The 26,739-nt window shown below is 45.7% G+C and overlaps 1 protein-coding gene and 1 pseudogene across 3 annotated transcripts; one reads left to right on the top strand and one right to left on the bottom strand.

Annotated features, from left to right (window-relative positions):
* Positions 1-6,343: 6,343 nt before the first annotated feature.
* Positions 6,344-10,882, bottom strand: LOC119290972 (long chain base biosynthesis protein 1a-like). 3 transcript variants are annotated; one of them, XM_037569654.1, is made up of 13 exons: positions 10,658-10,753; positions 9,595-9,761; positions 9,408-9,502; positions 9,212-9,303; positions 8,602-8,695; positions 8,448-8,520; positions 8,227-8,359; positions 7,872-8,046; positions 7,578-7,718; positions 7,377-7,472; positions 7,137-7,278; positions 6,841-6,968; positions 6,344-6,756 (listed from the first exon to the last, which is right to left on the bottom strand). In XM_037569654.1, the coding sequence occupies exons 2-13, from the start codon at positions 9,704-9,706 to the stop codon at positions 6,580-6,582; spliced, it is 1,458 nt and encodes a 485-aa protein (XP_037425551.1). In that variant the 5' UTR covers positions 9,707-9,761; positions 10,658-10,753; the 3' UTR covers positions 6,344-6,579. The 3 variants fall into 3 exon arrangements, with proteins under 3 accessions (XP_037425551.1, XP_037425550.1, XP_037425549.1); XM_037569653.1 differs by lacking the exon at positions 10,658-10,753 and adding an exon at positions 10,777-10,882 and having other exon boundaries at positions 6,346-6,756; XM_037569652.1 differs by lacking the exon at positions 10,658-10,753 and adding an exon at positions 10,284-10,497 and having other exon boundaries at positions 6,346-6,756.
* Positions 10,883-10,915: 33 nt separating this feature from the next.
* On the top strand, positions 10,916-12,690 carry LOC119290973 (annotated as a pseudogene).
* Positions 12,691-26,739: the final 14,049 nt, after the last annotated feature.

Here is a 26,739-nt window from a genome sequence, read left to right as displayed (position 1 = left end):
AATGCACCCAACTTTTGCAAGCGCATGTGGGGCTCCGCCCGGGTACCGCACGCCAGAGATGAACGAAATCCGACAACGAACACATGTTGCGTCACGTCCAGGTAGTGTTTTTGGTGTTTTTGGCCCAGAAAATCATAGAAAATCCATAGAGCCTCAAAACGCGACAAATTTTGGCGTGCGTGCCCTGCATGGTCACTGTGGCCTGTGGAAAAAAATTAGCGAGTTTGGCGGATGCGGCGGAGAGACGTATGATCGAGGGTCCCCTCCACCCATATCGAAACCACCGCCTTCCACACCAAGTGCCCGAGCGGTTTCCCGGAATGCACCCAAGTTTTGCAAGCACGTGTGGGGCCCCGCCCGGGTACCGCACTCCAGAGATGAATGAAATCCGATAACAAACGCATGTTGCTGTTGGGGAACGTAGCATAAATTCAAAATTTCCTATGCATCACCAAGATCGATCTATGGAGATTCTAGCAACAAGAGAGAGGGAGTGCACCTTCATACCCTTGAAGATCGCTAAGCGGAAGCATTACAAGAACGCGGATGATGGAGTCGTACTCGCGGCGATTCCAATCGCGGAAGATCTGATCTAGCGCCGAACGGACGGCGCCTCCACGTTCAACACACGTACAGCCCGGGGATGTCTCCTCCTTCTTGATCCAGCAAGGGGAGAGGAGAAGTTGAGGGAGAACTCCGACAACACGACGGCGTGGTGGTGGTGGAGCTCGTGGTTCTCCAGCAGGGCTTCGCCAAGCACTACGGAGGAGGAGGAGGTGTTGGAGGAGGGAGAGGGCTGCGCCAGGGAAGAGTTGCGGCTGCCCTCTCTCTCCCTCACTATATATAGGGGAAGAGGGAGGTGGAGGCGCCCTAGGGTTCGCTAGGGGAGGGGTGGCGGCCATAGGGGAAACCCTAGATGGGTTTGGGCGCCCCCACCCCTAGGAAACTTGCCCTCCAAGCCGGGAGGGGCTGCTACCCTAGGCGAGGCGCTCCCACCTCTCCAGGTTACGTTAGATGGGGTGGGAGGGGCGCACAGCCCCTTAGTGGGCTGGTGTGCCCCCTCCCCTTGGCCCATAAGGCACCCCAACGCTTGTCGGGGCCTCCGAAACCCCTTTCGGACACGCTGGTCGTCACCCGATACCCCCGGAACAATTCCGGACTCCAATACCCTTCGTCCAATATACCGATCTTCACCTCCGAACCATTCCGGAGCTCCTCGTCACGTCCGGGATCTCATCCGGGACTCTGAACAACCTTTAGTAACCACATACTATTTCCCATAACAACTCTAGCGTCACCGAACCTTAAGTGTGTAGACCCTACGGGTTCGGGAACCATGCAGACATGACCGAGACAGTTCTCCGGCCAATAACCAACTGTGGGATTTGGATACCAATGTTGACTCCCACATGTTCCACGATGATCTCATCGGATGAACCATGATGTCGGGGACTCAATCAATCCCGTATACAATTCCCTTTGTCAATCGGTATGTTACTTGCCCGAGATTCGATCGTCGGTATCCCAATACCTCATTCAATCTCGCTACCGGCAAGTCACTTTACTCGTTCCACAATGCATGATCCCGTGACTAACTACTTAGTCACATTGAGCTCATTATGATGATGCATTACCGAGTGGGCCCAGAGATACCTCTCCGCCATATAGAGTGACAAATCCCAGTCTCGATTCGTGCCAACCCAACAGACACTTTCGGAGATACCTGTAGTGCACCTTTATAGCCACCCAGTTAGATTGTGACGTTTGGTACACCCAAAGCATTCCTACGGTATCTGGGAGTTGCACAATCTCATGGTCTAAGGAAATGATACTTGACATTAGAAAAGCTTTAGCAAACGAACTACACGATCTTGTGCTATGCTTAGGATTGGGTCTTGTCCATCACATCATTCTCCTAATGATGTGATCCCGTTATAAATGACATCCAATGTCCATGGTCAGGAAACCATGACCATCTGTTGATCAACGAGCTAGTCAACTAGAGGCTCACTAGGGACATGTTGTGGTCTATGTATTCACACATGTATCACGGTTTCCGGTCAATACAATTATAGCATGAATAGTAGACAGTTATCATGAACAAGGAAATATAATAATAACCATTTTATTATTGCCTCTAGGGCATATTTTCAACAGTTCAGACCGACAAAAGGTATAAATGGCAATGCCATACCTATTCATCATGTATGTGTTGTTGAAGATGGTCACATCACCGTAGTCAACATAGTCTCGACATGATTGAGAACCACACCAGAATATGTTTTTCAGCCTTCCTTTATCATCGACGGTGTGCTCAAAGAAGAAATCTGGATCCCTCTCTCTTCTAGTCATCATGATCCCAATGGCAGTGTCTGCATCACCTTGTGCAAGCAACTTCATTTTTTCTCTATAACACATGTTATAAAGCTTCTTCCTCCCAAAACCAGCCTTTGCATATGACCCATACCTACTGACGAGATTATCATAAATCATATGGTTCCTAATTCTAGCACTTGCCATAGTTAAGATCTCAGCTTTCTGATATTGTTTTATGTGATTATGAGACCAAAGAAACGTGACTTCATCCGGTCTAGCTAGAACGTGACTGTGATCATCACTGAAACTGCTGACATACCAAACGTCACGCTCTTTATCAAGTTTCAAAGTTATATGCGCATCGCAGAAGCAACGAGTCTCCCCTCTCAGCCTGCGGGTCCTGCCTTCCATTGTGCAAAGTTTTGTCTGTCGTTTCCCAGCTCTCGCACACAGATACTTTCTCAAGCGCTTAGTTCCCTCTGGACCTTTCGAATATTTCAGTGAGTCCTTTCTTATGCTGAAACCACGCTCGTAAGCATACTGGTTATAGAAAATGTAAGCCTCTCCTAGTGACTTGAACGTCTTCCTCATGACCTTCCAATGCATGTCCAATGATTCTTGCTGATATTCATCCAATCCGATGTCAAAATTTAACAGATCATCACCAACATGCTCATCCTTCCCGCTTGTACCATCTACATCTCCCTGTAAATTAATGCATGAAACCATTTATGTCAGTTGGTTATTCTTTTAATATCTAATGTATGTAAGTTTCAAAACTTACTTTGCTGGAGCTGTCATCATGAGATGCATCAACGTGCGATTTGTCACTTTCATCGTCCACAATATTCCTCACAAAGTCCTCGTCCTCGATCCATCTGCGCACATTTCAAAAAAAAACATGTAAGCGCTCATATGGTTATTATGTCATTTCTTCTTTGGTTTTTTTAAAAACATACCCGGAGTGCACTTTCAGCAAATGAATCATCTATATCCATATCATCATCATCATCGCCATGTCGCTGCATGATGCAAAAAAACATGTAATTGTCCGTGCGGTTTATCATATTTATTGTTTTTATCAACATTGATCACACTTACATTGCCACTATAAGATTCATCCAAACTCATATTTCTCCTCAGCAGGTTCATCCATATTCAGTGACGAGGTTTCGTTGTCCTCGCCATAATCATCGCCATCATAATCGCCCTCCTCCCCTAACTATACATGTTTAAAAAAAATCGAAGATCAATCAAACACCGTGTAACATCATCCCTAAAACAATTTGTTCATCAAGCACAACAACGTCTCAAACCAACCTCTTGCACGGCGGCGAGGATTTCAACCGGATCCATTTTGTCCGATGACGAACGCGATGATGGCGTGATGTTGCTGGCCGGCGGAGGCAGGTGTCGATGGCGTGAGGACGATGGCCGGTCGTAGCAGGTGGACTGGGCGGCCATCTGGGCGACGTGAATGGAAAGCGGCGCATCGGCAACAGCGCAGGGGCACGCGCGGCCGCCTGTTTGGGCGGCGACCCGGGCGACGGCGACTTCGTGCAGACGGGGGCCGACGTGGAGACGGCGTGGATGCGTTTAGGGTTTAGGGTTTCGACGGCGGGCGTCGGCGGCTACCGTGTCATTTTTTTCCGATAACTATCGACGCCAACGTGGAGACGTGCGGGCGTACGACGGCGACGTACGGCGACGGGTGCGGGTACGCGGGCGGGCGCACGTACAGCGACGGTTGCAGCATACGCAGGCAGGCGTACGACATCGCGCGCGGACGTACGACGTCGGGGTGGGTATTCCTATACCCAATGTGAAATGATCATACTACCCATTATACGTTTTAGGGGGTTGTACCCAAGCACTCCCCATTTACAAATCCAAGATGATTTTGTTCTCAAAGGCAGATGCAAATATGTGAAAAATATCTTGTTGACATAGATGAGAAGAGTGCTCACATAGTTAACAACGGTGGCACAAGTAGGAAGCTTGTTCCTCACTTGCTTCAAACAACCCGCACATCGGCTGCAACTCTCAAGGATCATAACCCCCAACGACTTGTAAGAGATCCTTGTGAACGATAAGACATGCAGAATTTGATCATGGTACCATTCGTTGATGCGCCTCCAATAATTTACATTGTGTTTGATCATTTCGGGTGACCGCATCAAGTGAGACATGCTCCCATGCCAACGCCAAATGTATGTCTTCTCCATTGGCGTAGTGTGTTTGTTCGCGTGCTCTCCTCGATGCTTATGAGACATAGAATTCCTTCAATTTTGTTTCTTTCGTCACTTCATCTATTTTCTCAAAATGCTCGACCAACATCTCTAGCGAGAAGTCTTGGCGAGTTTCTCTCGACTAGTCATTCATTTCAAATGAATCATGCTCAAGAAGGATGGCGTAGGGATCAACGATCCTCCCAGATGATAATCCATCACTAAACAAAAAGAGTGCACAACTGCCACTTTGTTTGAATGCAACCACAATCACATTCCTACCAATGAACCTAAAAACCCAAGTACAAAAGGAAACCACTTTTTATTCAACTTGACATTTCGCTGAACATGTGCTCGGTGTCGATGTTCATCATCGTTTGCGCGGCAGTTGGGTCAGAGAGATGTGCAGAGGAGGGGTAGACACTAAAAAGCACCGATACGGCCAGAATTGTCGATTTGCCGTCCTGATACGGGGGGACACGGGGATACGCGTATCCCGCAGTATCCCATCTTTTTCGAATTAAAAAAAAGAAATAAAAGTGGGATACGGCCTAGACACGGCGTGGACACGGTGGGGACTCGGCAGCCAGCCTCCAGTGACCATGCTGCTGCCCAGTTATCCTCCCGATAGCAACCATGGTCGAGCAAGTAACCTCAATGGATGCTAGCAAGGAAGGAGATCTTGGTACAGAAAGATGGCAAGGCGTCCGCCAACAAGGAAGAAGCTCCGGCAGGAAGAAAGATGGGGAGTGTGGTGGCCAGCGAGGAAGAAGATTTGGGCAGGGAGAAGATGGGTGATGGAAGCTGCCGATTTGGCGGCGCTGTCGTTTCCTTTCTTCACTGGCGGCTGGAGAAAGGGAGTATGAGAATGGGAGGTTGGGGTCGGCTGGAGCAGTTGGTGTGCTACTAGTCTAGGGTTTTCTGAAATTGGGCCTTACATGGGCTCTAAGTGGATGGACAACTACATGGGCTCTAAGTGGACTGCTCTCAGTCTTTCATGAATAGAAAGGAGTTGTATCAAAAAAAAATTGAATACTTTCATATTTATTTTTCTAAATACTTATATACCCCGCTGTATCCCCGAATGGCTATGGAAAATTTCGTATCCCGTATCCCCCGCATCCCCGTGCTTCCGTCCCCGTATCTGTGCTTCTTAGGGTAGACATGCCGAAGGGGGGTGGGGGTGTTCACCTTCTTGTTTCGGTTCATCGTGCCCTACACCCAGAGCGCACGACCGGCGCCACCTTACAGTGGCGATTGTGGGGAGGGGGGCTCAGAGGATGGAGTCGGCGTCGGGGTGTCTCGAGTGACGGGACCGATGTTCAGCAGGGGGATCACGTTATAGCCGCTCGAGCGAGCCACGTGATGTCCTAGGCGGTGTTTTACCATCACGGTGGGCGGTGTCGGGTGCTTGCGCTTGACGTTGGAGTGGGACGCGGTGGTGTCCATGGAGTCGTCGGTGAAGGCAGCCGGAGGCGGCGCGACAATTTGAGTGACGTTGTGGGCAGGAAGAAAGAGCGGGAGAGGAAATATCGCTAGCACCAAAACTCTTCTCCAAAATCTCCTTCCCTTCCTCCAAATATGCAGGCTAACGGGTTGGATTTGAAGTGCCCTTCAAATAATTTAGGGAGTTCGCTTTAGAGAATCCGCTAGAGTTCTTTATAACAGCAGTTTCTTTTTATCTTCTTGGGAATCTGCTAGAGTGGCCCTTATTTGGTGGCGAATGTCACCGTTTTCGGAGAAAAATGAAGATGCAGAGTGTGTGCATGCTAACAGGCATGCCGAGGACACTGAAGACATATATGCCTAGTTTACAACATGGAAATTAGTCAAATGTACAGCACAACCGATCATCTCTAACCACAGCGTTTACAAAATTTTCACTAACAGGTATGGGCGACAACAACATATAGAACTCATGAAATCCAGAAATGTACATAACTGTTATGTACATTTACCAAACACGTAATCAGCCTTGAGTACACACGGCGTCAAAAATCTCCAAGCCCTCGTCATATTGGAAGGGAAACCAGGGTCAAACGTGATCTGAAAGAACCGACGAGGAAATCCTCTTCAAGGATGAGCACACTTTGGAGATGTCCGATTCAGTGTGACCAGCTGAAACGAACAGCCGGATTCCGACGGGGAGCTTGCATCTGTCCAGAGTTGACCTCTTCGACGCCACAATGAAAACGGAATCTTCCTTCAAAACCTGTTGGAGGAAAGGCGTGTGAATGTGTGTGCTTATGAAAGTTGATGTAAACTGCACCTGGAAGTCTAATGTATCTGAACTTACCTGCTCGGCAATGGTTTCAAGAAGATCTAGGTCAGTGGCCAGAGAACCTGTTGATTTCTTCAGCTTAAGGAAGACGATTGGTGATAGGGCATGGCTAGAAATCTCAAGTCCTGGTGTATCTGACAGTCCTGCGATCAAATCAGATACATAGAAGGAATCAAGGTGGTGACCAGGCGCAGCTAGCTGACAAACATGTTGTGGCATGCCTTATTGTACTTCACAGTCACACATATATATCATGGTTTGCATATCTAATTCCACAACTAGCAGTTAAATGCCAAGAGAAACATCTTTACCTGTATGCAGAAGAGCAACATTGCTCCTTAGGTTAGCGAGAACTGAAGGATTCTCCTCCAGGTAGTTTACAGCAGAAACTGCGGCACTTGCAAGATAGGGTGGCAGAGAGGCAGAGAAAACATAGCCAGCGCTGCTTAGACGCTGCAAAAATGTAACTCCTTGGTCATTCAAAGCTCAAAATATTTAACACTGTTCTGGTTATATCAATCGATGTTCCAGCAATCTAAAATTGCATCTACCTGATGATCAACAACTCTGGCACTTCCTGTACAGAAGCCACCATCAGTAGCTAATGCATTTCCCATTCCAGCAGTGATGATATCAATTTTGTCAATCTGCACAATGCAAGGAAAATCTCAGAAATAGAAAGAACATGGCAAGAAGTAGTGTTGCAGCAAAGTTTTTTCTTTAACACTAGGAGTAAACACCAAAGCACTCACTGGTACACCATAATGTTCGGCAAGGCCCCGCCCAGACTTGCCAAGCACACCAAACGAATGACTCTCCTCCAGAATTACACGGAACAGATATTTCTCCTTCAATTTGACTATCTCATCCAAGGGGGTGATTTGACCAGAATTCTGCAGTCACCACAAGAGGGGGTTTCATCCGAAGGTCATATCTAAAGTATTTCATGTGTTTACAATCAAGATCAATATTTAGTTGTGGAAACCTCCACAATAAGAAAAAACCTACACTTATCTAACAGAAAACAACCATGAAAGGTAGCACACCTGGTAGATAGATTCCACAACAATGTAGCGTCTAATCTTCTCGGTACGTTTGTTTCCACGAGTAAGTTTTTCCAAAGTGCTAGCGAGTGAAGCCATATCATTATGCTTGAAATAAACAATAGTACTTCTCGATAGATAGAGACCATTTTGCACTGCCCAGTGAACACCCTCATCACTGCAATGCACATACAAAAATTGCTTCAGTTTTAACTTGAAAAAGGGATATTCAGTGCAAAGTATTAGTGAGGTATAAGCTGTGAAACTGAAAAAGCAAGAACAATAATGCCTGAAGGTACTATGTTATTTTCAAGTATATAAAAACATTCTCAAAACAGGAAAATGAAGGATGACTCACGCCACTATGATATCTCCTTTCTTACAAAAGGCAGGTATAACACTGAATATGGTAGATATCCCATACGAATACAGAATGGAGTCCGGTGTTCCCAGGAAATTGGCTATTTTTGCTTCACAGTCAAGGTGGACATCTGCAAGTGTCCCACATTAAGAAAGTCAGCTCGTTTATATTTGCAATAGAGGTAATTGGCTATGAACATGAACAAAGAAAATACAAACCAATTGTTCCATAGAAGCCACGTGGACCACAGGATCCAACACCATATTTCTCCAATGAACCAACAGAAGAATCCTACAATTCACTCATCAATCAGAAATTCCAGACTAATATATAGCTTCGAAAATACTGTCAAATATTAGAGTTCTCTCTTACAATAATTTTCTCGTTGCCAATTAAACCAAGGTAGTTTGCTGATGCAAAGTTTACAACTTCTTTCCCCTCGATGGTCGTATGTGGTCCAGCAGCACTGTATCAAAAAAAAATACAGATAGCAGTGTTAATTATGACCCTCAAAAGTCAGGACCGATTACATAGCCTCCACAAATAAAGGACAGAATATAGATGTCCAGCAACTACACACATCCTGTAATTGTAACTTGCTCATGTTGTAAATATTTGCATTTCATATTCCATGGATCAAAGCAAATGGATCTAGAATAGATTAACAACCACATACAAACAATCTCTAGAATGTAGCTGCCAACGGTTCTCTAGAAAAGGATATCTTCCGATGATGAGCTTAAATTAAACAAAATCATATCATTTGCAGATACTACTGTGAGAGGTTATCTAGTAACCAAGGAAAAGAAAACCGTAAGATATTTTATGGTAGGAAGTACTTCAGACAGAGTAATGCTAACGCTAGGGAGTTTACAGTTATTCGTAAAACTTATAGGAGTGCCACACTGGTTACGCTTCCTTGTAATTGCAAAGACACAGATTCAAAAATACTGTTCCAAATTAATCAATAAGCCACACAGACCTTTCCAAGATTGGAGGGTCAATGTGGGACCTCTCCTTGATTGGAGGACATAAAGGTTCTGGTTCCCATTCATCACATAGCTCATCAACCTCCTGCGGAGATTAAAATGCAAACTGTTACCTAAATATTTCATCAAACAAAAACCAGTACTTATTAACTTTAACAAACTGTGAACAAAGGATAAAAACCACTCTACCTTTTCGCTAAGTGGCTTCTTTGGAGGTTTGTAGCTCTTCCTGGAAAGCTGAAACACTATGACGGCAATAAGAAGTCCTTCCACAACCAAGTGACCTGAATCAATGACACCGCCTCAAGATGTCAAAAACTATACCACCACCATCATGAAATCACACATTATTTGTTGATGGGTAGAAGAGGATTACCATCGATATGAACCCCGAAGACGACGGCACGGGCAAGAGGAGCGTTGAATGCAGCTGAGACACGAGCAAGCGCTGCCGTGGTGGCATTCACAATCGGCAATGCCATGTCCATGTCCTAGCTCTATGGCGAGCCTTTTCCAACAAAGGGTAACTTGAGCCTTCCAAATCTGCCAAACAAACAACGCTCCTTTCCTCAATCGACCAGATCGGTCACAGAAAAACAGAATCTCGTACTGGAACACACACAAAACTGATCCCAAAGATCGAACAGACACAAAGGCGTCATGTTTAACCTGGGTTATTTTTACAGGAGTTACAGTAAGAAGTCACACGCTTGGATCAAATCTGAGGGCGAACAAATAAAGTTAAAGTTCTTAACTTTCCCACTTTCTGCACGCTCCTAAAATCTAAATCTCACCCGCATCGAGGGACATGGACAGCGAGATAAGCTTCAATGAAGGCCCTGCCTTTGCGGCCATCCGGGTTGCCGGCGGCGGAGATCTCAGAGGAGAGGATGCCGCGTTTCGTTTGGTTTCGTTTGGTTGGGAGGAAATTGAACTAATGAACTCCAATTTTCAAAAGAAGACCCATCTTACCTCCGGCAAAGAACCATTGTCGACCTCGCGAAACCCCAGAACTCGAATTCTAAATTCCAATGGAAGAGACCAGGGAACATGAGCTCTCCTCACCTGGGACACCCTAATCTGATGCGCCGGACGGCGGTGCTCGTGCTGACTACCAGATGCCAGCACCGGCGCAAGATCGCAGTCCCGCAATGGATGGATGGCAGCACGGGGTTAACAGAGCAGAGGAGGGCGAGGGATTCGAAGAAAGTCAGTGCTGGAGAGAGACGACGACGATGAGGAATAGAATACGGACTTACGGGGGGAGGAGGAGATGGGTTTTGTTTGAGTGGGCTCGTGTCCGGGCGGCGGTCGGTCATCTTTGGCTGGCTGGGCTGTGTCTATACTTTTCGGCCGGCCAGCGCGTTAATAATGAGGAAGATTCAAGGCTCTCGGTTATCCGTGTGCTATCTGCTTTGCTGGGCTCCCGTCGACCTCACCTCTGCATCCGCGGCCGGCCCTCTGCCTCGCCTCCCCCGAGATGCAGATCGAAAGAAAAGAAAAAAAAAGAAGCAGCGGCGGCGGTGGCGCCGGCAAACTGAGAAGATGACGGAAGTACCTGGCGGTGGCTGGACTGGGGGGAGCCAGGTCGTCTGGGACTCTGGGTAGGTGGGCAGCTCTTTCGGGGGATCTGGTTTTCGGGGGGCAGAAAGCCAGAAACAAACGGACATATGAGTGGGTCAAGTCGTGGCTTCCCATCCGAAACGTGGAAGGAGGGAAGGTTCTGTTCCTCTTCTCCCTCGCTCGAACTCGACGGCGCCACCGCCGTCTCCTTCCGGCACCATGTCCATGCCCGAGGGGGAGGAAGACCATAGCCCTACTCGTCCTCGGTACGCAAACGAGCAGGATCGCAGCGTTTCCTTCTCCTTGGTCGCTTACCCCCTGACCTCCCCTCCATCTCCGTCTCCCTAGTGCAGATCTTCCTCCTGCCCCGACATGGGCATGGCGGCCACCAGGCTCACGGACGACCTCCTCGTGGAGATCCTCGCCCGCTTCAAGTGCGTCTCCAAGCACTGGCTGAGCCTCACCTTCGACCGCAGCCACCGCAGGAGGCTCCCCCAGACACTGTCCGGCTTCTTCTACAGCAGCACCGGCGAGGAGTGCTTCCTGGAGTCACCTGTCCAGTTCACCAGCGTCGGGGGCGTTCCTCCCTAGCCACCGGCGCGTCGACCTCCTGGACTGCTGCAACGGCCTCCTCCTCTGCCGCTGGTACGACGTCTCTGCCCGTGGCGACGAGTTCTGTTACGTCGTGTGCAATCCCGCCACGGAGAAGTGGGTCGAGTTGCCGGACTCTGGCCAGGCGGGCGAGGTGGGCGCCGCTCGTCTGGGCTTCGACCAGGCCGTGTCCCCGCACTTCCATGTGTTTGAGTTGGTGGAGCAGGATTATTTTTCGCCCGACTTCCCTGTCTACCTCATTGGAGTGCAGGTGTATTCGTCTGAATCCGGGAGATGGGTTCATAATGAGAAGGGATGGGATGGGATGAGCATATTAGGCTTGCCAATCGACAGTCGGCGACTGTCTTCCTTAACGGCCATCTGAATTTTCACACCTATGACGGCGAGTCACGCCAGTGTCTAGCCGCGGTGGACACGGAGGGGGAAACATGGACGGACTTCCGCGCCCCTGGTGATCTAGATGGCGGTCATATTCAGCGGTCGCAGGGCCGCCTCCATTATGCCAATTTTCATCAAGATGAAGATGGCCGTGTGGTTCGACTAGTAGTTCATGTTCTCGAGGACTATGACAGCAAAGAATGGATATTGAAGCATAGTGTTGAAACTTCATATTTATCTGGAGGAACGCATGTTCTTGGCCTTAATGTGGACTTCCATTTGATTGCGGTTCATCCGGAATGTAACTTGATCTTTTTCACTGTGGGGTGGGATACCACCTTCATGTGCTATAATATGGATAGTCGGCGGGTCAAAGTGATATGCAATCTTGAAGATGGCAAGCCGCCATATCTGCCGTATGTGCCGTTGTACACAGAGTTACAATCACTGCACACATGATATCAATATCAGACTTCTGATGCCTTAATAAGAAGTGCATCTTGGACAGGAGTCGATTGCTGCCCTGGCCTGGTATGTCTGTTTGAATTGGTTCTTGTTTTCTCTAACTTGGATAGTGAAGTGAGGTTCCAATTCTTGCTAAACTTCCTCTGTCCCAAAATTCTTGTATTAGATTTGTCTACATACGGATGTATCTGTTCACATTTTAGTGTTACATACATCCGTATCTAGATAAATCTAAGACAAGAATTTTAGGACGGAGGGAGTATGTCTGTTTGAATTGGTTCATGTTTTCTGTAAGCAACTGAATTTCGTAGACTTGCCTGAAAGACTAAAAGTTGTAATGCTGCCCTGATTCTAGGATTTGTAACTGGTGATGCAGTCAGTTTCATGCGGGACTTATTTCCTGACGGGTGCATGCTTTTGCCTTTTGATTTTGAGAAGCGGTGGTGGTTCATTATGTTTGCTGATTTCTTTGAGTCATTCGAAGTTTCTGTCGTGTGTACTTGTTTCTACTACTCCCTCCGTTCCTAAATATTTGTCTTTCTAGAGATTTCAACAAATGACTACATACGGAACAAGATGAGTGAATCTACACTCTAAAATATGTCTATATATATCCGAATGTGGTAGTCCATTTAAAATTTCTAAAAAGACAAATATTTAGGAACGGAGGGAATACATACCAACAGTTTTTGGACACTGCTGCTCAACTGTTTTGGTTGACTTTGTATAATGTTTTAGCCAAGCTGCTATGACCATTTGGTGAAGCCTGAATCAATGATCGTCTTAATCTGTTTGCCCACGGGGGAAGTAGAAGCATTTCATTGACAAAGACCTAATAAACGACGCCATCTCTGCTAATGATATAACGTCTGAGATCATTTCCTAATTACTTCTAGATATGTTTCTGTTGATATTGACGATAGTGCCGCTAGGTTAGTGCTAATTACCGCGGCATGCTTTAAATTGGAAATGTTTGCAGCACAACATCACCAAGCTGCGACTAGATCATACATAATGTTCATTCTTTTGTCAGACAGCTCTCCCTTCCGAGAGAAAGTCGTTGTAGAAGAATTGGGACGGCGTCCTGATCCATTATTGGTGGGTTTTCTTCAGGTTGGTAGGTTCAAATAGTTTGAAATCAGCAACGGCATGCACTTCCCATGGAACTATAATCTTGCTTCTAGTTGTACGATACTTGTTGTTCTCAAGTACTCCCTCCGTTCGGAATTACTTGTCTCGAAAATGGATGTATCTAGAATTAAAATATGTGTAGATACATCCATTTCTACGACAAGTAATTCCGAACAGAGGAAGTACAACTTTCGTCCTGAAATAATTGTCACTGAAATGAGTTAATTTCGGACGGAGGTAGTATTAAAATGAAGCGCCACTAAGACTAGAATTAAAATGAGCTAATTTTGGATGAAGCCCATTGCGCGCAACCAACTGATACATGTATCTGTTCTGTTTTCCTACCGGTTTAACAGGATATTATACCTTATTCAATGAGAATGGGATAGATAAACAACATTGCCTTTGACCTGGAGACAAAACCATCTAGTCCAGGTTTTGTAAGGACTGATGCATCATGTTGTACTTATCTCTCTTTTTGTGGTGATGAACTTCTTTCTAGTGAAATAAACATTCCGCTCACATAGAATAATTTTTTTTCTCATGTGTCATCAAGAAAAAAATGTTTGTTTTGAAATATCCCCTGATAAATTCTTTGTAATGAGTTTGATAATTTATGCACCACAAACCTGATAGCTTACATACAAACATCGTTAACTTTTTGACCTAGAAAGAACCATTGAAAACATATACTTGATAACTTCTTTGTAAATAGCGTGGTAATACACGTGTCGCATACCCGATAACTTACATCTAAATATCATGGTAACTTTTAAGCCAATGAAAATTTTCTTTAAACATACCCCTAATAAATTTTGTGTAAGTAGTGTGGTAATTTACGCACTACATACCTGCTAAATTAGGTACAAACACCATAGTATTTTTGCACCATGAAGGGGGGGGGGGGGTTGAAAACAACCCCCCTAACATCTATGTAAAAATAGCATGATAAGATACACAACGTAGAGTTGATAACTAATGTATGGACACCGTGATAACTTTTTGATTCAGGAAAATCATTCAAAACATAACCCCGCTAAGTTATGTGTAAATAGCATTGTAATACGCACCATATACCTGATAATTTATGGACAAACACCGTGGTAACTTTTAACCTAGTGGATAAAAGTTGTTGAAACATACATATGATAAGTACTTTGTAAGTAGCGTGGTAAGATACATATTGTAGACCTGCTAAATTAGGTGCAAACACCATCATAATTTTGAACCGGAAGAAAAAAGTCGTTGAAAAGATACCCTCGATAACATAAGTGTAAATAGCATGGTAAATTACACAACGCGGAGCTGATAACTCATATACGAATACCATAGTAACCTTTTTGACCCTCAGGAAAAAGTTGTTGAAAATATATCCCGGTAAGTTTTGTGTAAATAGCATGGTTTTTTTAACGCATTACAGACCTGATAACTTATGCGCAAGCCCCCTGATAATTCTGACTCAAGGATTCTTTTATTAAAAATATACCCCGATAACATGATGATTTACACGGCACACACCTGATAACTTACATACGAACACCCCGGTAACTTTTGTTTCAGTTAAAACAAATGTAGAACCCCCCCCCCCCATAAATTCTAGGTAACTAGTATAACATGAGGGGCATGGAGACAGCATATATCCATCCGTGAAAATTGTGCAGTACATAAATCCAAGGAAAAAACTGAAAAAGCATGTTTCCTGTACTGTACATAGAAAACAAATGTCTAAATATGATCAATAGCTCAATCTAGACCAAGTGGTTGCAAGCTACTGTAGGCTACCAAGATGTAGCGGGTTCGAAACCCACTTCCACCAATTGTTTTTATTGCGCTAGAAGAAAAAAAAAGACACAAAATCGGAGCGAAATGGATCATATGTGGGTGGAATCGTTCGGATCTGTCGCTAACGTCCGGTTAACTGGAAGTTAGCACAGTCCTTTTGTTAAACTCCAATGCAACTTCACGGCATTATTTCTGAATTTCAAATTTTTTATGTTCTCTACCATTGTATAAGAGTTGGGTGATGGATGAACAGGAGTTGGATGGGTGGTTGCACTGCTGTAAACAACATATCCAGATTAGAGTTAGCGCAAATGTTTGCATGAAAGAGGAGAAAGATCTTAAACTTGCATTGTAGAGCAGTTTATTAATCAATTTGGAGACATACAGATGAAAATTGTAACGTTCATTGTCAGATAATGGTTTCATCCTTCACTAGCAAAACGGCCCATGCATTGCAACGGGAGAAAAAGAATCATAATCTCCAATGGCCATGACTACATTTTGCTGCATCATCAAGCTACACTATCACTCTCATTTTCGTGAAATCTGAACAATTTTTGAAAATCATGAACATTTTTTTTAAACTCATGAACATTTTTAAAGATTTGTGAACATTTTTTTTAAAATCATGTACATTTTTTGAATTCATCAACATTTTATACTATTTGCAAACATTTTAAAAATTGTGAACATTTTTTATAACATTTCTCTTGAGTAGGTGAAGATTTCTATAATTGACAGAACACTTTTTTGAAGGTTGGTAGAACAATTTTTGAAATTCACAAACAATTTTTTAATTTAGCAAACATTTTTTGAATCAATAAACTATTTTGTAAGTCACGGACGGTTTTTGAATTTTTAGGATATTTTTCAATTCATGAATATTTTTTAATACACTCACTTTAAAAAAATCATGAACATTTATTGATTTCTCAAACATTTGTTTTCAAAATTGTAAACATTTTTCTGAATATGCAAACATTTGTACAAAAATCGTGAGCATTTTCTAAATCCACAAACATTATGAATTATTAAAAAATATTTTAAAATTCTGATTATTTTATATTTTATAAATTTCTTTTAAGTCCCAAATTATTTAAGTAGAAACAAATGAAGGCGAAAAAGGAAAATGAAATTTAGAAAACAGGCCGTTCGGACATGGGCCGGCCCAAACAGGCGCGTTGTGTCTTCTCCTAGTGCGCATAGCGCAGTATAGAAGGTTCCTACTGCATGGGCCGGCCCAGGATGGGATTCCCCTGTGTGAAACTTTTTTTTATCATTTATAGGTGGCATTGGTGGAGATGCTCAAAAAAAAAAGGTGGCATTGGTGGGTAATATTTGCAACTTTGGTTGGTAATTTCGATGACGTACCACCAGAAGCAATAGCCCCCTTATTATTAAGATGTAGATAAGAAAATGTCATAGATCGTCCCATATGTCTGAGATTACTACTACTAGGCAATCGCAGGGCTCCCAAACCTTGGTTCAATGCTGCCGCCGCCGTCGACGTCGCTTCCCTTCTCCAGTGACCAACTAGTTGCTCGGACGGATGGCTCCTCCTCCACACCAAATGAAGTAGACATGACTCCGCCGGAGCTGATCGAAGACCTAATTCCCAAGATCCTGGTCCGCGTCCTGCAGGAGGATCCAACATACCTCGTGCGCACCTCCCTCGCCTGCGATCCCTGGCACCGCCTGCTCACCGACCCCGGTTTTCTCCGTCGCTACCACACGTTCCATCTAACACCTCCCATGCTGGGTTTCACAAAGCGAAAAAATAACGCGGTATAGCGTTCTGAGATATGCCTCGCTAAAAAAATCTGTGTGTAATGTCTCATTAGAAGGGAAGCCTTGACGCAGCGGTAAAGTTGTTGCTTTGTGACCATGAGGTCACGGGTTTGAGACCTGAAAACAATCTCTTGCAGAAATATAGAAAAAGACTACGTACTATAGACCCAAAGTGGTCGGACCCTTCCCCGGACTCTGTGCAAGCGAGAGCTACGTGCGCCGGGCTGCCTTTTTTTTATAATATCTCATTAATAACATGCTATAGCTTCTACATATCGTGTTTTTAGCGTCGAGAACCAGTTTAGAGAACCGAACGTGTGTTGGGCTTGTACCTCATATCGGGACGTTTTCAAACATATGTTGTTTCTCTTCGTGCTTCGGTAAAAAACAAATAATCCTACAGTGATAGGGACCCTTCCCCGGACTCTGTGCAAGCGGGAGCAACGTGCGTTGGACTGCCTTTTTATTTATAATGTCTCATTTATAACATGCTATAGCTTCTACATATCATGTTTTTAGCACCGGGAACTAGCTTAAAGAACCCAACATGTGTTGGGCCTATCCCTCGTACCGGGAACGTTTTCAACTGAACAGATGTTGTTTCTTTTCGTGCTTGGGTAAAAAACAAGCAATCCTACAGTGATAGGGATGTTCACAGCGAAGAGTTTATCTTGTCACCCTTAGTTCGTTGATTCTTCAGACTATGTAGTCAGGTTCTAAGGATTGATGTGATGTGCATATATCAACTTTGAAGAGACGTATGGATCATCAAGTGGCGAACTGCCCCTTTACGGACAGGTGATACGTCTTCAACGTATTTACAATTTTCATTATTATTTCATGCTATTATATTACTCCCTTCATTTACTTATACAAGGTCACTATAAAATATACATTTTGCATCTATACAAAACCACCAACAGTAATCGAGGCAAAAATTAATAATATTTTCTCTTACTAGCAACTTGTTTAATACTCAGCTTCTTCCTCCATTCATGTAGTCATAATGACACTTAGCTTCTTCCTCCATTCAGTTTTCTTACATGCATGCGTGTATTAATGATCCCAGCAAACAAAAAAAAGTTGGGTTGCAAAACATGCATTAAATTTTACCTTGGTACGTGTAATTTGAGTTTGTGACCTTGTATATAAAAATGGAGGGAGTATCAATCTTATATATGCTTTATATGTAATTGTATATCATTTTTGAAAACTAATCTATTTATTAACTCGGTGGCCAGTGCCGGTCAAGGTTTCGGATTTTGTTTTACAAAATTTACTGCCCGAACGAAATGGACGAAATCCGGTATTTTAGGTATTTTTGGGAAACTCTGGGACGAAAGGCGTATTCAAAATTTGAATTTGAACAAAAAAAACAAGCGAAATTTAGACGAAAAACAACCGAAATTGTACCAAAAATGAAATCATCCAGCAAATGAGACACAGAAGAACCTTACAGGATCGCAACTATCAATTGATTGCTTACACCCCTGATTCGCTTTTGTTGCAACCTAGTCGTATCACGAACTCAACAAAATAGCAGGAATCCCACACTCCTTACAACTCATCTTGCCCAGACTGCTCCACTCCTGGTCCCATTCCGGCAGCCCGGACTAGCGCTCACGCGCCCAACAAACCGGGTAAGCAAGGGCTCGCCGTGGATGAGAGCGACTTGCGAAGGGCTTGTTAAACAACCATGTAGATTACGTTAGTTCAGGCTAACCGTATTGGTGCATATCCTTGTATAGCACGCCATGTATATCTTGTAGTTATGATTCTGTACTTTAGTTGTAACAACTCCATGCGATGCTTATCGCCTGAATATAAATACATGGCCAGCCCTACGGGGTAGTTCACGGCAAACAATCCTTTCTGACTGGGCTCAGGGGGAGCAGTTCCACATTGCTAGCCGCGTAGGGACGCCGCATGCAAGTCCTATGCCCGACGATCGTGTCGTGGCCGAGCAATCATCGTTGCGCGAATCTGCCGGGCAGAGGCATCCCTGTAGCTGAGGCGACGCGCTCAGGAGGAGGAGGCGGCGCGAATAGTGGAGAGTAACTTAGGGTAGTATCATACATATGACATTAGTCTATATTACTATCTTCATAGTGAGGAGTAACATGAAAGTAGTGTCATAGATGGTTGTATTTATTAACTTGTAGATTCATTTTATCCTACGAAGTGTTATGTGATGGTAACATATTGTGTTACTCTAAATACCTCTCTTTTTATTAATTACATGCCACATAAGCAAATTTATCTTGGGGTGTCTTATGTTATTATCTAAGTTACTTTTAGTATGACCGGCCTAAAACAGAATGGTGGGGAATTTCATTACTTTCTAGGGTTAGGAGCTCTATTAAGCCTTTTACTTCACCAGAAGGGGTATGCAGGCTGGGCCGGACGCTAAAGTGGGCCACAAAATTCAAACAGGGCTAGAATAATTTGGTCGGCAACCATCTCTACCGGGCCTAAATGAAATGACCGGAATTCGACCCAAATTCAATTTTTTTGGCTGAAATCCAAATCTCAAGTGCCAGTTCCTGTTTCTTTTTCCTATTTTATTGTTTCGCAGAAAAACATAATCTAACAAAGTTCAAACGTGATGAAACTTTACGATATTTTTTTCTGGAATAGAAGGGACCCTAGAAGTTTCGGTAGGAGGCCAGAAGACTTACGAGAGGGCCACAAGCTCACACGGCGCGCCACCTGAGCTTGTGGGCCCCTTGTAGCTCTGTTTACCCTGATTCCACTTCTATAAATTCCCATAAATCCCAAAACCACTAGTGTGAGACCCAAAACAATTATTCCGCCGCCGCAACCATATGTTCTTCCGTGATCCCAGCTGGAGGCCTTCGTCGGTACTCTGCCGAAGGGGGAATCGACCACGGAGGGCTTCTACATCAACCTTGCTGCACCTCCGATGATGTGTGAGTATTTTACCATAGACATAAGGGTCCATAGTGATTAGCTAGATGACTTCTTCTCTCTCCTTGATCCTCAATAGAATGTTCTCCTCGGAGTTCTATTCGATGTAATCATCTTTTGCGATGTGTTTGTTGGGATCTGATGAATTGTGGGTTAATGATCAGATTATTCATTGAAATTAATTGAATCTTTTCTAAAGTTTATTATGTGTGATTGTTATAACATTGTATTTCTCTGTGATCTATCCATTTGGTTTGGCTAACTAGATTGATTTATCTTCAACGGAAGAGGTGCTTTGTGGTAGGTTCAATATTGTGGTGTCCTCACCCAGTGACAACAGGGGTAGCGAGGCACATATTTGTATTGTTTCTACTGAGGAGAAAATGACGGGGTTTAATCATATTGCTTGGTTTTATTTTGTCTATATTATATAATCATACTTCATCATTACTCTGTTTGTCATGAACTTAATATGTAGAGAGGCAAGCATAGAAGCGCTCTCGAAGTGGACTAATAGTAGTAGATCCAAGCAGGAGCCGGTCTACTTATCATGGACGTAATGCCTATGTACATGATCATGCCATGAATAACATCATAATTATGTGTTTTTTATCAATTGCCCAACAGTAATTTGTCTACTCCTACTTGTGAGCTGTGTTGGGATTTCCCCGAAGAGGAGAGGGTGATGTATTACAGTAGAGATAAGTATTTCCCTAAGTTAAGAACCAAGGTTATCAATCAAGTAGGAGAACCACACAACATCTCCTTAGTAGTACCTACACACAAAGTAACAAATACTTGCATCCAATGCGAACAAGTGGTTGTCAATCCTTGACGGTTAATTGCAAGAATCAAATCTCGTTCTGATAGATAGATAAATAAAAACACGAAATAAAATAAAGTAAATAAATTGCAGCAATGTATTTTTGAATTTTAATATATGATAAAAATAGACCCGGGACCATACTTTTCACTAGAGGCTTCTCTCTTGAACATATCATAAAGTGGATAGACAAATTACTGTTGAGCAATTGATAGAAAAGCGAATAATTATGACGATATCCAAGACAATGATCATGTATATAGGATATCACGTCGGATACAAGTAGACTGACTCCTGCCTGCATCTACTACTATTACTTCACACATCGATCGCTATCCAACATGCATCTAGAGTATTAAGTTCATAAAGAATGGAGTAATGTCTTAAGCAAGATGAAATCATGTACACAAAGTAAATCCAATCAATATAAATAAACCCCATTATATTATCTTTAATGGCAATGATACAAATACGTGTCATGTCCCCTTCTATCACTTGGATTGAGCATCGCAAGATCGAACCCACCGCAAAGCACCTCTCCCATTGCAAGATAAATCAATCTAGTTGGCCAAACCAAACGGATAGATCAGAGAGAAATACAAAGCTATAATAATCATTCATAAAAGAGTTTAGACAAGTGAGGGAGTCCTGGATTAGGGGGTGTCCGGATGGCCGGACTATGACCTTTGGCCGGACTCCCGGACTATGAAGATACAAGATTGAAGACTTTGTCCCGTGTCTGGATAGGACTTTCCTTGGCGTGGAAGGCAAGCTTGGCGATACGATATGTAGATCTCCTCCCATTGTAATCGACTCTGTGTAACCCTAGCCCTCTCCGGTGTCTATATAAACCGGAGAGTTTTAGTCCGTAGGACGAACAACAATCATACCATAGGCTAGCTTCTAGGGTTTAGCCTCTCTGATCTCGTGGTAGATCAACTCTTGTACTACCCATATCATCAATATTAATCAAGCAGGACTAGGGTTTTACCTCCATCGAGAGGGCCCGAACCTGGGTAAAAACATCGTGTCCCTTGTCTCCTGTTACCATCCGCCTAGACGCACAGTTCGGGACCCCCTACCCGAGATCCGTCGGTTTTGACACCGACATTGGTGCTTTCATTGAGAGTTCCTCTGTGTCGTCACCTTTAGGCCCGATGGCTTCTTCGATCATCAACCATGACGCGGTCCAGGGTGAGACTTTTCTCCCCGGACAGATCTTCGTGTTCGGTGGCTTCGCACTGCGGGCCAATTCGCTTGGCCAACTAGAGCAGATCGAAAGCTACGCCCCTGGCCATCAGGTCAGATTTGGAAATTTGAACTACACAGCTGATATCCACGGGGACTTGATCTACGACGGATTCGAGCCACAGCCGAGCGCGCCGCACTGTCACGATGGGCATGATCTAGCTCTGCCGCCGGACAATGCTCAGAGCGCCGCTCAGGTGTCCGCTCCGACCCTTAGTTCGGAGTCGACCGCGCCAATCGGGGACGGACAGTTGGACGCTGCCTCGGGGGCTGCAATCTCTATGGCGATCGAGCCGAATACTAGCCTTGTCCTTTGTGAAGCTTGTGACTCCAAGGTACCGGACTCCTTTCCAAACTCCGAATCTTCCGCACCCCTTCCGATCGAACCCAATGGGGCTCTGATCATGGAGTTCACCGCCGCAGACATCTTTCAGCACTCGCCCTTTGGCGACATCCTGAATTCACTAAAGTCTCTCTCTTTATCAGGAGAGCCCTAGCCGGACTATGGTCAGCAAGGTTGGGATACGGACGACGAAGAAATTCGAATCCCACCCACCACCCACTTCGTAGCCACTGTCGATGATTTAACCGACATGCTCGACTTCGACTCCGAAGACATCGATGGTATAGACGCCGATGAAGGAGACGACCAAGAACCAGCTCCTATAGGGGACTGGAAAGCCACCTCGTCATATGACGTATACATGGTGGACACCCCAAAGGAAGGGAATGGTGACGGAACAATGGAGGATGACCCCTCCAAGAAACAGCCTAAGCGCCGACGTCAGCGGCGCCGCTCTAAATCCCGCCACAGCAAAAACGGCGATTCCGGCACTGGAGACAATAACACCCCGGATAGTGCCGAAGACAACCCCCTCCAGCAGGATTCAGCGCAGGAGGATGGAGAAGCCAGCCCTCATAAGAGAGTGACAGATAGAATGGTCGAGGACGACAATTATATGCCCCCCTCCGAAGATGAGGCAAGCCTCGACGACGATGAATTTGTCGTGCCAGAGGATCCCGTCGAACAAGAGCGTTTCAAACGCAGGCTTATGGCCACAGCAAGCAGCCTCAAGAAAAAACAGCAGCAGCTTAGAGCTGACCAAGATTTGCTAGCCGACAGATGGACTGAAGTCCTGGCGGCCGAAGAGTACAAACTCGAACGCCCCTCCAAGAGCTACCCAAAGCGCAGGCTGCTACCCCAACTAGAGGAGGAAGCAACCAAACCTACATCACCAGCGTATGATGCGGCCGATCGGCCACCCCGTGGCCGCGACAGAGAGGCCTTTCGGCCCTCAACTCAAGCCGCACCCCGGCGCCGCTCAAAAAGTACCAAGGCACGGGGAAATGCGCCAGACCTGCGAGACATATTGGAGGACAAGGCAAGGCAAACAAGATCGATCTACGGATCACGTGGGCGCCCCACGACACGTGACGATAACTGTCACGCCGGATATGGCAGATACGGCCAGGCCGAACACAACAGACAAAGCTCATCCGAGCTATGTCGTGATATAGCCCAGTACAGAGGCACCGCACACCCACTATGCTTCATAGATGAAGTAATGGATCATCAAATCCCCGAGGGTTTTAAACCCATAAACATTGAATCATATGATGGCACAACAAATCCTGCAGTATGGATCGAGGATTATCTCCTTCACATCCACATGGCCCGTGGTGATGATCTACACGCTATCAAATAACTCCCGCTCAAGCTTAAAGGACCAGCTCGGCATTGGCTTAATAGCTTGCCAGCAGAGTCAATTGGTTGCTGGGAGGACCTGGAATCCGCATTCCTCGACAACTTCCAGGGCACCTATGTGCGACCACCAGATGCCGATGACCTAAGCCACATAATTCAGCAGCCAGAGGAATCGGCCAGACAATTCTGGACGCGGTTCCTAACCAAGAAAAATCAAATAGTCGACTGTCCGGACGCAGAGGCCCTTGCAGCCTTCAAACATAACATCCGAGACGAATGGCTCGCCCGGCACCTCAGACAGGAAAAGCCGAAATCTATGGCAGCCCTCATGACACTCATGACCCGCTTTTGCGCGGGAGAAGACAACTGGCTAGCTCGTAGCAATAACATGACCAAGAGCCCTGGTAATTTGGATACCAAGGACAACAATGGCAGGTCGCGTCGTAACACACACAAGCGCCGCATTAACGGCGACAATACTGAGGACACGACAGTTAATGCCGGATTCAGAGGCTCTAAACCCGGTCAGCGGAAAAAGCCATTCAAAAGAAACACTCCAGGCCCGTCCAGTTTAGACCGGATACTCGACCACTCGTGCCAGATACACGGCACCCCCGAACAACCAGCCAACCACACCAACAAGGATTGTTGGGTGTTCAAGCAGGCAGGCAAGTTAAGTGCCGAACACAGAGACAAGGGGCTGCATAGCGATGACGAGGAGGAGCCCTGGCTGCCGAACAACAGAGGACAGAAGGGCTTTCCCCCACAAGTGCGGACAGTGAACATGGTATACGCAACCCATATCCCCAAAATGGAAAGGAAGCATGCTCTTAAGGACGTCTATGCGTTGGAGCCAGTCGCCCCAAAGTTCAACCCATGGTCCTCCTGCCCGATCACTTTTGATCGAAGGGACCACCCCACTAGCATTCGTCACGGCAGATTCACCGCATTGGTTCTAGACCCAATCATTGACGGATTTCACCTCACTAGAGTCCTCATGGACGGCGGCAGCAGCCTGAACCTGCTTTATCAGGATACAGTGCGAAAAATGGGTATAGATCCCTCAAGGATTAAACCCACAAAGACGACCTTTAAAGGCGTCATACCAGGTGTAGAAGCCAGCTGTACAGGCTCAGTTACGCTTGAAGTGGTCTTCGGATCCCCGGATAATTTCCGAAGCGAGGAGTTAATCTTTGATATAGTCCCGTTCCGCACTGGCTATCACGCCCTGCTTGGACGAACCACATTTGCAAAATTCAATGCGGTGCCGCACTATGCATATCTCAAGCTCAAGATGCCAGGCCCTCGCGGAGTCATTACGGTCAATGGAAACACCGAACACTCTCTCTGAACAGAGGAGCACACGGCGGCCCTGACAGCGGAAGTACAAAGTATCCTCTCAAGACAATCCCCCAGTCCGGCTGTTAAACGTCCGGACAATGTCAAACGCGCCCGAAGTAACCTACAACAAAACCGTCTGGCACGTTCTGAGCAAGCATAGCAGTGCGGCCCCAACCCCAGCCCTTGCGAGATTGCGATACCAGTACCATGCGTACATAATTTCGCTCTGGAAATACCATGGGCATAAGGGTCGGGGCACAACCACGGCACGCCCAGAATGCGGCTCAACCGCACTAGGGGCTCCCTATTTTGCCATTTCTTCTTTTTTTATATACTTTCAGGACTCCACTATTCAGAAGGCCTGTCCGGCAGTACAATCGCCGAACACATGATGCACCAGCCAAGGAGACAACATGCCACGTCAAACGTCCAGGTGGTCTCTATAACGAGCTAAATACCTGTCTTACTTAAAGTCTCGCAGCGTGCCCCTGGAGAGGGACATGTCAAATAATCCCATCTCTTGCGTACCGCACTATTTGTATCATTATGCTCTTATAGCAGCCCTTTTAATAAACAATACATAGCTTTTGTCTATTATTGCACTCATTTTTTATATAAATATGTTCAGTTATGACATTATGCAACCGTACACTTTGGTACGACCAATACACCAGGGGCTTAAGTACCCCATAATACGGTGTGAGAAGATCGAACACTCTCATGAGTGCGGCACCCCGAACTTATAGCATTATATGCATCGGCTCCGAATCATGTCTTGGGTCAATAGTTGGTTTTGCCCGGCTCCCATGTTTTGGTACCTTAGGTTCCGCTATGTCGGCTAAGGTAGCGCTAGGAGAACTACTGTGATTGTGCCCCAGTTGAGCTGGGTTAACACCTCAGTAGAGAAAGCTAAAACTGACCGTCATGACAGGGCGAGAGACCGGTCGCTGTTCGAGAGGTTTTTTGAGTCCTTAAAGACTTATGCCGCTTAGAGCGAGGAGCTGGCTTTGTCCGGCCTAGGCGTGGATAGCGCCCCGAACTCGGTCTTCCGAATACTAGGGGCTTCGCCGAAATTTAAAATTATAGAATTCTATGGCTAAGTGAGAGTGATAAAGCATTATAAGTCCGGTAGCCTTGTTCGTTGTGCTGAGCGCCTCCCTCGATGGACCCAAGAATGAGAACAAGAGCGCTCAGATTTATCCCGAACACCCCAGCACTCGTGGCATGGGGGTAGAAGCCGATGACTTGCATCTCTCAGATTTAATAAACGGCCGCACAGAAGGTAATATTTTAAATTCAAAAAGCGTTGCTTAGTGCATATGAACAAGTTTTCAGCGCACAGGATAAACACGAGTGAGTTTACTCAAAAATTACATCCATGGTACATTCATTCACCACACGACGGGCACCCTTCAGGACGCCCTCATAATACATCTCGGGCCTGCGATGCTCCTTCTCCTCTGGTGGCCCCTCGGTCACTAGCTTCTCAGCATCCAGTTTGCCCCAGTGCACTTTAGCACGGGCAAAAGCCCTACGGGCGCCTTTGATGCACGGAGCGCTTGATGACTTCAAGCCGGGGACATGCATCCACCAGCCGCCGCACCAACCCAAAGTAGCTCAAAGGCATGGCCTCCCCAGGCCACAGCCGGCCTATCAGGCCCTTCATGGCCTGTTCGGCTGCCTTATGAAGCTCGACCAGCTGCTTCAGCTGGTCGCTCAGGGGCACCGGGTGTCCGGCCCCAGCATACTGGGACCAG

This window comes from Triticum dicoccoides, chromosome 4B, assembly GCF_002162155.2.
Source record: "Triticum dicoccoides isolate Atlit2015 ecotype Zavitan chromosome 4B, WEW_v2.0, whole genome shotgun sequence".
In the NCBI taxonomy this organism is placed as follows: Eukaryota; Viridiplantae; Streptophyta; class Magnoliopsida; order Poales; family Poaceae; genus Triticum; species Triticum dicoccoides.
Note: the sequence above shows the minus strand (reverse complement) of the source record. Positions and strands in the feature narration are given on the sequence as shown.

Coding starts and splice junctions, on each gene's coding strand:
- LOC119290972 (XM_037569653.1), bottom strand. CDS start 9,706: ATGGACATGGCATTGCCGATTGTGAATGCCACCACGGCAGCGCTTGCT. Junction 8,696..9,211: donor GACCCTCCAATCTTGGAAAG/GTCTGTGTGGCT, acceptor TTTTTGATACAG/TGCTGCTGGACCACATACGA. Junction 8,521..8,601: donor TTGGCAACGAGAAAATTATT/GTAAGAGAGAAC, acceptor AGTGAATTGTAG/GATTCTTCTGTTGGTTCATT.